Source organism: Botryllus schlosseri, chromosome 2, assembly GCF_051294905.1.
Source record: "Botryllus schlosseri isolate E-star chromosome 2, Bs_hap1, whole genome shotgun sequence".
In the NCBI taxonomy this organism is placed as follows: domain Eukaryota; kingdom Metazoa; phylum Chordata; class Ascidiacea; order Stolidobranchia; family Styelidae; genus Botryllus; species Botryllus schlosseri.
Genome location: NC_137237.1, coordinates 23,151,784 through 23,165,763, shown reverse-complemented (window position 1 = coordinate 23,165,763; position 13,980 = coordinate 23,151,784). Strand labels below are relative to the sequence as shown.

General features: G+C 42.3%; 2 protein-coding genes across 2 annotated transcripts in view; both read left to right on the top strand.

Annotated features, from left to right (window-relative positions):
• LOC145434224 (uncharacterized) overlaps window positions 1-13,980 on the top strand; it is a 239,063-nt gene that overhangs the window by 116,923 nt on the left and 108,160 nt on the right. The window lies entirely within an intron of this gene.
• On the top strand, window positions 6,157-13,770 carry LOC145434198 (intelectin-1a-like). Its single transcript, XM_080311528.1, has 6 exons — window positions 6,157-6,314; window positions 6,383-6,661; window positions 6,900-7,006; window positions 10,169-10,473; window positions 12,846-13,068; window positions 13,508-13,770. Exons 1-6 carry the CDS (start codon window positions 6,308-6,310, stop codon window positions 13,721-13,723), a joined length of 1,137 nt encoding a protein of 378 aa, XP_080167654.1. The 5' UTR covers window positions 6,157-6,307; the 3' UTR covers window positions 13,724-13,770.

Sequence of the window (13,980 nt, the reverse complement as noted above, 5' to 3'; positions counted from 1 at the left end):
CCCAACGTGGGCGATACCCCCCCCCCCAGGGGGCGATTTAGCGGTCTAGCGGGGCGAAAATACCGAAGGGGGCGATGGGGGGCGAAAACAACGAAGGGGCGATAGGGGGGCGGTGGCGCGTTAAAACGGCTATATTGGAGTCAGGACCATAACTGCTGTACCCCAAACCCCCAATCGGGGTCCGAACTTGAAGGGGGCCTAAAAATATTTCGTGAATTAACATAAATTATAGAGTAATTTTTTAGAAATTCATCCAACTTTTTCAAAAATTTTTCGCGCTGTGCGCGATTTCAGACTATCATATATCTTGATTTTGGGGTACCCGTCCCCAAACAAAAATACGCATGATTTATTTGAAGAGCTTCTTGGAGGTACAGAACTTCAATATACAATTAAATAGTATATTCATATTGAAATGAACCCGAATGTTTTCGGCTGACACTCGTCAGGGGTAATCGTCAGCAACTAGTAGAGAATTGGAAAGAACATTGTATATCAACAATCGTATCACAAAATATGACGTCACCAGCATGAAATTTCGAATGAGAGAGCGTTCAATGTACTATTTTAGGTGATACACGAACTCCTTTTGTTGACAGAGTTTTGGTTGGTGTATTTTGATAAAAGTTGATTCCAAGGCACACAAATGGAATTGTGAACGGCCTCGACCTACGATTCGAAATCGGTCGTCTCGATAATTATTCGCACAAATCGGATTATCCAACAGATGTTTGCCGATGGCAGAATTAATTGCCTTTGATCGATCAGCATCAATCTTAAGTGGATGAGTTAAGGGTGAGCTTTTCACATCGCGTGACGCACGTGTTCTGATAAATCTGGGGACATGTTGGTTTATGCGGTCTTGCAGACGTCTTGAAGTTCTTCCCACGTAGCCACAATCACAGTGGCACCTATATTCGTACACTACATTACTTTGTTGAAGTGCAGGAAGCACGTCTTTGCGTGTTGAAGGGAGCAGTTGTGTTGTTGTAAAAATCACATTGGTTTTGACTGTATCGTAACATTTACCGACAGCAGAAATCAATTATTTTTCAAAGCGGGTGGAAATGGGGCCAATCCAATTAGGTAGATGGATATAAACATCTTTTATTGATCGTGCGGTGGGCTCTGTTCGTTTTTCTGCGTTGAATTGCGTTAATTTCCTCTCCATGCCGCGGCTGATGACGTGTTCAGGGTAACCGTTATCAAGTAAGATTTTTCGGATGTAGTCAAGTTCTAAACTCAGTTTGTTACCCGAACATATCATCAACGCTCTATGCCCGAGTGTGCCTATGAGGTTAATTTTTCTGCGCCGAGGACTAAATGAATTCCAGCGAAGGTATTGGCCTGTGAATTTCGGTTTCCTGAAAACAGACGTTTCAAATTTGTTGGTATTGCGCTTTTCAACTAATACGTCCAGAAATGATAATGAGTTATTGCGTTCTTTTTCTATTGTGAATTGCAAGGCCGGGTGAAGCGAGTTTAAGCGAATGAAAAATTGGTCGCACTCCGATTCATTCCTGAAAATGACAAATGTATCATCTACGTATCGGCGGTACAATAGTCGTTTGGCGGACTCACGCTGGGACAGAAGCTCGCCCTCGTACTCGCTTCACCCGGCCTTGCAATTCACAATAGAAAAAGAACGCAATAACTCATTATCATTTCTGGACGTATTAGTTGAAAAGCGCAATACCAACAAATTTGAAACGTCTGTTTTCAGGAAACCGACATTCACAGGCCAATACCTTCGCTGGAATTCATTTAGTCCTCGGCGCAGAAAAATTAACCTCATAGGCACACTCGTGCATAGAGCGTTGATGATATGTTCGGGTAACAAACTGAGTTTAGAACTTGACTATACATCCGAAAAATCTTACTTGATAACGGTTACCCTGAACACGTCATCAGCCGCGGCATGGAGAGGAAATTAACGCAATTCAACGCAGAAAAACGAACAGAGCCCACCGCACGAACAATAAAAGATGTTTATATCCATCTACCTTGGATTGGGCCCATTTCCACCCGCTTTGAAAAACAATTGATTTCTGCTGTCGGTAAATGTTACGATACAGTCAAAACCAATGTGATTTTGACAACAACACAACTGCTCCCTTCAACACGCAAAGACGTGCTTCCTGCACTTCAACAAAGTAATGTAGTGTACGAATATAGGTGCCACTGTGATTGTGGCTACGTGGGAAGAACTTCAAGACGTCTGCAGGACCGCATAAACCAACATGTCCCCAGATTTATCAGAACACGTGCGTCACGCGATGTGAAAAGCTCACCCTTAACTCATCCACTTAAGATTGATGCTGATCGATCAAAGGCAATTAATTCTGCCATCGGCAAACATCTGTTGGATAATCCGATTTGTGCGAATAATTATCGAGACGACCGATTTCGAATCGTAGGTCGAGGCCGTTCACAATTCCATTTGTGTGCCTTGGAATCAACTTTTATCAAAATACACCAACCAAAACTCTGTCAACAAAAGGAGTTCGTGTATCACCTAAAAATAGTACATTGAACGCTCTCTCATTCGAAATTTCATGCTGGTGACGTCATATTTTGTGATACGATTGTTGATATACAATGTTCTTTCCAATTCTCTACTAGTTGCTGACGATTACCCCTGACGAGTGTCAGCCGAAAATATTCGGGTTCATTTCAATATGAATATACTATTTAATCGCATGATTTATGGAAATGGAAACTTCGGCGTCGGCCATTACTGCGCCACGACGCTCCAAGACATATGAAGTTATAGGCCATGTAACATGCGACTCCGAAACGTGTGCCAGGACGAACAACAGCGAGGAGACCTTGGCCGAAAAGCGATGCCCTTGTGCTGACCGAAAACTCCTATATATATACAAATACATAAATGTTTAATTGTCCATAGGCGCCTCAATGACTGGCGTCGAATGTTCCTGTCCTGGCGATCTGAACCCTAAAGGACTAATGCCATCTCCGCAGGAAAAAATTATTTGCCAGTAAAGAAATACCAATTTGAAACCGTGTGTCTTTCAGTTTGGTACGTTTTGGTGATTTCCATATCTTTTGACATAGCAGATATAGGTCACGAAATAGCATCATGTAACGAAATCAATATAGCAAAGGGTCCGCCCGAAGATGTTTAGTCATTATTTAGGGGTCCTACCTTTTCCAACACACCACACTCAGCTGTGACGGTAAATCTGATTACGTGAGCTGCGAGAGGATAAAAAATTGATAGCAATATATATGCAATTCCCGACCATATTGACCGATTCAAACATGAATTATAGAAATTTGTCGGGCTTCGCGCGTTTAGGCGAAATATGGTGACTCACCAAACAGTAGGCCTACATGAAATAGGGTATAGCTGATATGTAACGACGTAAAGTCCAATGGCTGAGGGGGGTCTGGGGTTTGGTTTATCACCCTATGGAGGCCCAAGACCAACGTTGTTTTTTTGGGGGGGGGGGCTGACGAAGTGCTGTTGCGGTCCTGATGAGAGTCAAGTCGGAGAAATGACCCTTTTTTAGTCAACTCACGAAAATTTAGCTGTAAAAGTGTAATTTCGAGGTCGAGCCGAAAAGTTGACCTTTTTTTGATTAGTCAACTCGCCGGTGATCCCAGTTAGTATGACCATTTTTCGGTTCCCAATATTTGGGGGGCGATGATCGGAGTGGAGCTTCAAAAGGGGGCGATGAGTCGAGAAAGGTTGGGAACCACTGGCCTAGGCGAAGCAAAAACGAGGCATGCGCAATTGTACATTGCACACTGAATGTAAAGTAATGCAGAGAATATAAGACGCAAGCGACAAAATGAGGTTGGCATGTGGTGGAAGGCGAGGTCGATGTTGGCAAAGCGACGAAAGATACTGATTTTATGGGATTATTATAGCATTGATTGTTCCAGTGCATACATTTGGTGATGTTTAAAAAGTCAGCATGTACTGCAGCATTATTGTGGTATAATGTGACCTGAGTCATCGCTAAGTATCGTGTACGCTGTACATTGTACATTTAAATATCACTTCACTGAAATGTTGGATTGGAATTAACGATATGACGTCACATGACGTCATAGGTTCACGTTTGCGTTCACACAGAACCTTTCAAAAAGGTTCGCGTTCACACGAACCCTGAACCTTTCAGGGGTTCACACCATCCCTACCGCGAACATAAATAGAGAAACGCACCCCAGAACGCCGTTATAGTCCGCGAACAATTTTCGCGATACGAGCTAGTCAATTCGATGCCCGAATAAAAGAGAGGAATTAGTGATTGAATGCGCTCTTCCCGTATGTAATTATCTGTTCTGTGCATTTATTGTTGTCTGCTTTACAGACAGTCGTATTCCTGAATTGTCACGCAATATGGGTGTATAATTTAATTTGTGACTAACACGGTGCAATGCACACCAGACTGCTTTACAGACAGTCGTATTCCTGAATTGTCACGCAATATGGGCGTATGATTTAATTCGTGGCTAACACGGTGCAATGCACACCAGATTCTTAGTGGCACTAGTTCTGCATTCATTCGGTTCTGTTGAAGGAAACTATATGTCCACTGTCCAGTAAACTTGATCGACCCCGGACCGACTGGTCACGAGCGCATCAATATCGAATTTGAACTCATTGGGTATTTGGTAGAAAGCGAATTTCTGGTCGCGACATGCGCTATACTTGAACAATCCCACGATTTCAAGATTACAGTCAACTGTATGACTTGATATGATCAAGTGCATCGCCGGTATTAAAACGTCGCATTCGTGTTTTGATGCGGTACGCAGCAATGTCGTGGAGTTAGTTCTCGTGCGACTATGACGTTCTCGACAGTCGACATAGAGTAATCATGACGTCACCGGACTGTGCACACCCACACAAAATAACGGTTCGGCTCGACGGGCTCCGGCGGAACGGTATTTATTGACTACATGACTGAACCATTCGATAGTTTGCGGAGCAAGAGCTGGAGCCGGAGCGGCGGTATCAATGAGCTCCGGGGCTTGGAGCCGGAGCTATTCATCATAGAAGAGAGCTCCGGAGCCGGAGCTGGAGCAGTTTATTATTTGTGCCAGCTCCAAAGCCCTGATTACAAGAAAATAAGACCTACTTAAGTAGTCAAAAAGTAAAAGTTCATCGTTATGAGGACCAGCGGCTTTAAGGAGTCGATAAAGGTATGTTGGGCTTGAAAAGGGGATGATGAGTCAAAATAGTTTGTAAACCACTGATCAAAGCCAAACATATCGATAGAAACTATGAAAGCTCCTTCGTATATCCTCTTCAGGGATAGTCTCAGTCTGACGTTTTCAGAATTGGGCATGTCAAGCACTAGAAATTTGGTAAATTTACGAAATTGGGCAAATTCATAGCGAAAAAATCATCCGACGTCTTAGAGAAATTCTGAGCTTGGAATCGGATTCAGCAACCGAAAATCAGCCTTAATCAATATTCAAAGTCTTTGGCGCACTTTCTTTTTGAAATTTGTAGACAAGTGTAATGCACCGCTACGAATGTTTCATACGTTGGAGCTCAACACATTGATGCATCTGACCAGGGCCGCAACCGCCGCACCCCAAACCCCCCAATTGGGGGGCGAGCTTGAAGGGGGCCCAAAATTATTTCGTGAATTAGCATAAATTATCAATTATTTTTTGAAAATTTATGAAAATTTTTTCGCGCTCCACGCGATTTCAAGTTGCCAAATATCTTGATTATTGGGTACTCTTCACCCAAGAAAACATGGGCAAGAATTATAGAGATGGGCATATCGGCGTTGGCCATTACCGCGCCACGACGCACCAAGATATAAAATGTTAGGCCATGTAACATGCGACTCCGAGAGGTGTTCCAAAACGATCGGCAGCGAGAAAACCTTGGTCGAAAAGGACTGCGCTTATGCTGATACATATAGGTTTAATTGTCCATGGGCGCCTAAATGACTGGCACCGAATGTTCCTGTTCAGATGCTGTAAAGTTTAAACAAAGAGATTGATTGTGTTTCGTTGCGATGGGCGGCAATGTTTTTCTAAGATTTAATCGCTAAGTCATAATTGGAGCCCATGATTAGCGATGCTCAAAACACCATGATATTATCTATAACAAAAACATACAAGAGGAAATTTTCGTGATCACGGTAGTGTACGTGATTAAACAACAACGCAGTTTCGCAAATGGAGGTGAAACAAACAGCTTTTCGTCAGAGATATAAATGGCTACAGCTGAAGCCCTATAGCTTCATTTCGCATTTGTTGAACCAATTTCAATCGTGAGTCGATCGTGCTACCTTCAGTCGACTTGTTGGACAAGATGAACGGTGAGTGTAAATTTCATAGAAATAGCACCTCTGATTCCACGAAAACGTCCCGATTGTCTTATATTCAGGTTTTCTGACATTGGTTTCTGTGACTTTGTTATCACTGTGCGCCTTCGCAGCGTCCCAAGCGCAAAGTAATTCCGTTTGTGAAACATTGCTGACTTCCTACGAGTCCATATGCTCTTCTGAAGATGGCGCAGCACTCCCTTCGGTAATTTCACATGGCCTGCAGGGTAAACGCGGAGCTCCCGGCCAAAAGGGGGAGCCAGGAGAGCCCGGCAGGACTGGGTCATCAGCTGAAATCGATTATGAACAAGTGCGACAAATTATAAGGCGCATGGATGAAGGTACGAAGCTCGTTGATATTTTACTTGGAATTCATTCATTTCGAACGCATGGCGAATTGGCGATAACTGACTCAGAGCTTCGTAGCCGCCCATGTGTCTCCAAGTGTAACTATAGATAAGTAACCTACGGTTAGGTTAGTTATCTATAGTGTAACATATATTGCATCTTCATCGCGCGTTCCGTCTGGAGTTTGCCACAACTGCACTGTGTTTATAATCGATCGTCTCCATATTTAAGAAAACACGGATCTGGGAACAATTATGCATCCCGCTACTAGTTGCAAAGAAATCAAGCATCTTGATGATACTTCACAGAACGGTCTCTACTTCCTGCAGGATCTTGAGGTGAGCCTCGATATATGTTGTTGTTGTTGTTTGTGATATTAATGGCGTTTTTCGAGTACAATGGTCATGCACAATGTACACAAGAGCGGTGTTATTTATTATGATTTCGTATCTGCCGACTTGTAGAGCGGCCCACTTCTTGGATTTTTAAGACATCGCTTACGCCTATGGGACCTATGGACCTATGGGCATTGTGCGGCCCGTGGGACAAAAGCCAGGGTCGCGGCCCGTGACGCGATTCTGAGCGGCTCGCGAAAAGTTCCTTGGAATTTATACAATAAAATATATTTATTAATGCTGATGTGTTGACAAAAGCTACTGCTGTATAAACGAGTCCGGAAATGCGCTTATTACTTTGAAATCTAGTTTATTTGTATACCGTGATTACGTAATCTGAAACCGACGTACGATGAGGTATCATCTGATTTTCATTTGACCCGTCGGTAAAAATAATTGGCCACCTCATCAGGCGTAGGCGGATCACATAGCGGGAAAGAGCCTAGAAAAACCTCCAACACTCAGATAAGAATACGGCAGTCGACCTCGGTCGACTCGAACCCTCAACCCTAATGACGTCACGCTATATCGCCACTATGCATACGTATTGTTGTTTTCCGAGTGTATGATCCTCTTCCTGTTATAGTCAGACTATACTCGCAAGCTTCAGTGATCTGAACTGCCACATACAAGACCAGGACATGAGATTTTATCGGGGTACGGTAATATAAAGCACCGGTCGTTTAGGCGACGGGACATATACCTAAGTACAAAAAGTCTAGACCAAACATGCGACGCCGCGAAATGGGCTGCCAAAAGGATGTATGGGCTTAATAAACATGCTCTATATTATTATTATATTCTTTATTCACAGTAAGAAACTGGTCAATACACACATAATCCGGGGAGCAACCTGCACCCAAAGGAAAATGGCGAGATTGGAGTAAATTTTTAAAATTTCAGTAATGCAGTCAAATTGTTATTCCTATGCAATACATGGAGAAGTCAATTACAGAATTGCAGTAGATGAAGAATTGCCAAGGGTTACAGAGCAGAGGTAGAGATGATTGAAAATGAAGAATCGAAATTACAGAAATGATGCTGTGATTCACTAGTATAATTTTAGTCCAGTGGTGCATTCAAGGCCTTCCGAAGAATATGCACAGTGCCCAATAACGTGATCTTTTGGATCATGTCGAATCGAACGTTACCCGGAATCTGTTGGATATGTCTCATGAGTTTTTTGCTTACGACCCCTGTAGCGCCAATTATTATTATTATTATATTCTTTATTCACAGTAAAACTGGTAGATACACACATAATCCGGGGAGCAACCTGCCCCCAAAGGAAAATGGCGAGATTGGAGTAAATTTTTAAAATTTCAGTAATACATTCAAATTGTTATTCCTATGCAATACACGGAGAAGTCAGATTACAGAATTGCAGCAGATGAAGAATTGGCATGGGTTACAGAGCAGAGGTACAGTCCATCCTCAAGATTACCGGACCACGACTGACCTATCGATCTCGCTTCCCATGACATGCCGCCCTATTTCTTGTCGCTTTCTTTTTCTATACTATCTTCTTTACTTTCATTCAGTGTGCATGCCTCCTCTTTACATCGCCTAGGCCAAGGTGGGTGTCAGATTCCATAGACAACCTAGTCGCTTCGACATCTTCCTTTCTTTCATTGTATCGCATTTTTTGTGGTGTATTGAACTGATAAAATTGCTAATAAACCAATGATGAGGTAGAGATGATTGAAGATTAAGAATCGAAATTACAGAAATTATGCTGTGATTCACAAGTGTAATTTTAGTCCAGTGGTGCATTCAAGGCCTTCCGAAGAATGTGCACAGTGCCCAATAATGTGATCTTTTGGATCATGTCGAATCGAACGTTACCCGGAATTTGTTGGATATGTCTCATGATTTTTTTGCTCACGACCCCTGTAGAGCCAATGACTATCGGTACAATGTTTATTTTGCATCGCCACATTTTCTCACATTCCATTTTGAGGTCTGCGTATTTGGAGTGTTTTTCTGATTCTTTTTGCAGTAGGTTGTGATCAGCTGGGACAGCCAGTTCAATGAATAAGCATTCTCTTTTATTTTTTAGTTTGACGATTATATCCGGGCGGTTGCTTCTGATTTCGCGGTCAGTTATAACTGGTACATCCCACAGAATTTTTACTTGTTCGTTTTCTTTCACTGGTGCTGCGCTGTAATCGTACCAATTTTTTGTCGAAGTGGTGATGTTAAAATGTTTGCATAATTCAAGATGAATGTAGTGACCAATCCTATTGTGTCTCCATGTGTATTCGGTAGCTGCAAGTGCACCACAGCCGGACATGAGATGTGCTACAGTTTATTGTTATTATTAATATGGTTAAAAGTTGTAGTGGCGCTTATTTACCAAGGGTCTGGTGCAATACGGTCTGAAATTACCTCCCTGTATAAGTACCCTTGCAATGTAATTCAACCTCGGCTATACGAATCAAAACTTAAAGGATTCTACGACATAATAGCACGAATTCAGCCACAGGGGTTAATAGTTCGGGCTGGACCAAGAGGTTATAAGTCGTGAATGGTATGTCATGATTATGGCATGACTCAATGGGAAAGGACCGTTGAAAATCCTATCTTGCACAATTCAGTAGAAAATGGTCGACGGTTTCGGCAAATTTGCAATGAAGACATAGCGGAGTGTCTGAACATCCTATTTTGAACGAATGGGCGTTAAGCCTACAATGGCCGGAGAGCAGACGGAACATGATGACCTCGAATTGCCGACATGCATGCATTGTTCTATATAGAACCCCCTTGCCCAAAATTACCATCGCATATTGGTCGAAATCTTCGACCTCGGTAATGTTTGCGGGCGAGCTCATGGGGATAGGTTTTGACTGTGTTAGTCGACTGCTTCGGTTTGGTTTATTAGAATTTTTATCAGTTCAATACACCACAAAATTGCGATACAATGAAAAGATAGGGAGGTGTCGAAACAACTTGGACTAGTCTTTGAAATCAGACACCCTCCTTGGCCCAGGCGATGTAAAGAGAGGCATGCTCACTGAATGAAAAGTAAAAATAGCGAGATGGCAGTATAGGCTGGATTCGTTACGATAATTACCTACATACTAAATAACGATTTCAATAATTTAGGGCAACGTATTCAGGACATATTGTGACATGATCACAGCAGGTGGAGGTTGGAGTCTAGTTGCTTCTGTTCACGAAAATAACTTGAAAGGAAGATGCACAGCCGGCGATAGATGGTCATCTGAACAAGGTTTTAGTACGACACGTCTGCACGGTGACGGATTCTGGGAGAACAGAGCGACACATGGATCCGCTTCGTCCGCGAGTAGTGACGATTACAAAAATTCCGGCTACTTCGCAATGAATGCCACTGACATCATGGTATGGCAAGTGCCAGATGACACTCCGATGACGGAGTTTGAAAGCAGGCATGTACTTTGTACTTTAGTTGTTTTATCAACATAAATTATATATCGATATTCAAAAAATAATCACTAAATCAATTCTAATTGGATCCCCGATGTGGATTTTAGTAGAACTATAGCGATTTCCACGAAATGAATGATCTGAGCAATACTGAACTGAGTAGTTTAAAACGTGGTATGGGACGAGAGGTCGATACTGTTAGTGTGGAAGTCGTCGAAATTTTGTGAAAATGAGCAAAGTGTGTGATTTCAGAGACCAAGCTGTAAAGCACCAAGAGGCACGCACGCAAAGCAATATGGCCTTGCAGTAGAGTAGGGTTACCATGTTTTAGAATCCGCGGAAAGGAGGACACTTTTTACATATCATAAAAGTCAGATTACCGGACTAAAAACTGCTGGTGATTCCAATGTTTCACTGGAAATGTTGTCCTGTTGACTAAAATAAATTGATTTCCTGAAAAAGGAGGAAAAATCCTCTTAAAGGAGGACATGGTAACCTGAAGTAAAGTGCAGCCTGACAATAGCTTATATAACGTAATATTTAAGCGTGCTACTGACGCGATTCTGTCGGGAACAATTAGCTGTGTACTTTCGTAGATTTTCGATGTCAAATTCTACCAATATCATCGACGAAATTTATTCGCGAAGTTGAAGAAATTTTCGCGTTCCGAGCGACTTATAGAGAACGAAACCCAATAACTTCTCCTAACATTAACATAGGCTACTGGCAATTTCGATGCGTATTGTAAGCCTGCGAGTGCAAGGACGGCCTGCTTCTAGAATTAGAAACTTATATGCTCAACGTATTTATCGAAAAAAAACAGTGCTGGCACAGAACACACCACAAAGGCTGCTACTGTATATTCCATACATATTCGACCAATATATCTATCTGAGGCAATACTGTCGTTGTATTCACGTTGAAGTAGACAGATCAAGGACTAACGCAAGGAAAGTGCGTCTACCACTGCGAGTTAAGTATTATCTACCTACCTATAGCCACACATTAAGTGGAACTCAGGTTACAACTCTAGCTGATCAGACGACATATAGGCTACGCCTTCTGTAATATGTAATCGAAATGCAGGGGTGAATAGTAAAAAGGTTGAACAGTGAACACCCCTGAACTAGGCAATTGGTAATTGAGCAGATGAGCAGTGAGCACTCCATAAAAGTATTAGCCTACTTCGTTCTTATCTGCCTCAATGTATATATGACAGTGGTTCTCAACCGGGGGTCCGCGAAGCATTTTCAGGGGGTTCGCGAAGCCTCTAAATTTGGAAAATGATTTATTACCTGATTTTTAAATTTTAATTATAGGGAAATCACGAAGCAGTTTCGTTTCATACCCTCTAAAACTTCAGGATTCACATTAACAGCATGGCCAATTGGCCATCTGAGATGAAACATCCTACTATGCTGACGCATATTAATTGTCAAAGTCTCAGTAGCCTACTGATACAAACATATTGTTGTTGATGGAGTTTGTGGAAAATATCAAGTTGCAGTGGTAAGGTTAAACAGGGTAACTTCGAAAGGTTATCATTTGGATTTGAAATCGTCAGTGTCAGCGAATTAGTGAACAGTCGTTTGAAATAGAAATTCCTGACGTTTATTTTCCTAATCTGGCCCAGTTACGGGACTGAAACCTCGCCACCGGATCGAATTTCATTTGTAGGCTAATATACAGAAGAAATTCAAGGTGAGATCTGAGCTGCTAAATGGAAAGGACTTGGCGAGATAGCGTAGTGGTAACATCCACTGCTGCAACACCGATGGGTTACGGGTTGGAGTCCGACCGAGGTCGACTCCAGAATTTAGGTTCATCCTCGCCGTGCGATCCGCATAAGCGGTGTCCACAAAAAGACTAGAAGTGGGTGGGTCGTGCTGCATGTCGGCAGATACGAAACCAAATTGAAGAATATGGGCCTGGTGTAAATTACCATTGTAGTTGAAAAACACCATGAATACCACAAACAAACAAACATGGAAATGGCCGGGGCTTAACGTTCATTAAAAATCTGTTACTCAATTTTGGTGATATATATGTTGCTATTATACCCAAAGGTGTCGTCGGAAGCGATACGCGTTAATACTACATTCGCCATCAAATTGAAGGCGCGGATTTCCAAGACACGACTGCCTACTGATAACGAATTTTCACACATATTATGATGTTATTTCCACGAAAAAGTAATCTTGTTACTGTTTATCACTCGCGTATGAATAATATTTCCACAAGACAGCTATGACGATTACATGATAATCGAGCTAAATTTCAACTGTACTTGAGGGGGTCCGTGATGGTCTAAAAGGGGTCTGCGAAGGCAAAAAGGTTGAGAACCACTGGAATATGAGCTTTTTACTCTGTTCAGTGCATTTCTGAAATACCACACACGCAACGGATTTATGAGCACGTATGGAGGAAATCTGGCGTCTCTGTTCTCTCGCCATTACAACCTGAAGGCAAAGCAATATCGCAAATACTTGGACAACGGTCCCGCCATTCCCATAGCATGGGACCGCGGAAGTAACGAGGAATTATTGAGACTCTACCCAACTAAAGTCAAGAATGAGGTAGACGCTGGTTACGTACAGGTAAAGTTCCACGTACTAATTTGGTTTTTCTTTATCGCGTCCCATTCTCGTGTTCTCGTAAATTCGACAAGTCAAAACCATATACCAATACTGTTGAGGCAATTGGTGAGTGAGTTACGGAAATATATCATCGTGTGAATTCTGGACACGTGAGATGTTACGCCAATGCTGATGAGGCACTTAAAAAAATTAAGTCTCACATTGTGTGTAATAAACGTGATCTTTTATTACGACTACTGTGGTAAATTACACGTGACCGTAGTTGATCTTATTGATTCTTCCATCTATATTGACGACCTGTCCTAAAATCACAGATGTCCCCCGTTTAGATCTCGCGATCGTAAGTCACGCCCTACACAGTGCACTGCATAGATGTCAATGAACATTCTAAAGCTTTCGAAAGTTTTTGTCTGTCTACTGTAAATAAATTATCTTTTAGTTTCGCGTTATAAACCACGAATCAGGAGCATTCGCCTTATGCCCTGGAGTGAAGATGAAGTCTGCCAAAGCGAATGCCGAACATCCGTGCATCGGGAGCACGAGCTTTGCTGGACACCTCATTTACTGTGGAGATTTCGCTTCGAGAGACCATCAAGACGGATGGAATCTGAACAGTCTGCTGATCGACTCCGTCGTCATGATATTTTATAGATAGATTTATACATGTGGCAATGCATGAATATAAGCATTTCCGCAGCCCCACAGTGCCTACTGTAAATGACTGAACGTTTACAATGCCTTCTCTTCTGCGAGCGAATGTATAAAACTATAAATTTGCTTTGTACCATACTTCACTGTACTCATAGATAGACAACCGACGATCCCCATCTTCCCCAAAAAAACTTTTACCATGATCTTGTGACTTCAATCAAAGTACCTAGATCTCTGTGCAGGAACCCAGCACCGACGAAT

Coding starts and splice junctions, on each gene's coding strand:
- LOC145434198 (XM_080311528.1), top strand. Junction 6,662..6,899: donor TATAAGGCGCATGGATGAAG/GTACGAAGCTCG, acceptor TCCATATTTAAG/AAAACACGGATCTGGGAACA. Junction 10,474..12,845: donor ATGACGGAGTTTGAAAGCAG/GCATGTACTTTG, acceptor TACTCTGTTCAG/TGCATTTCTGAAATACCACA.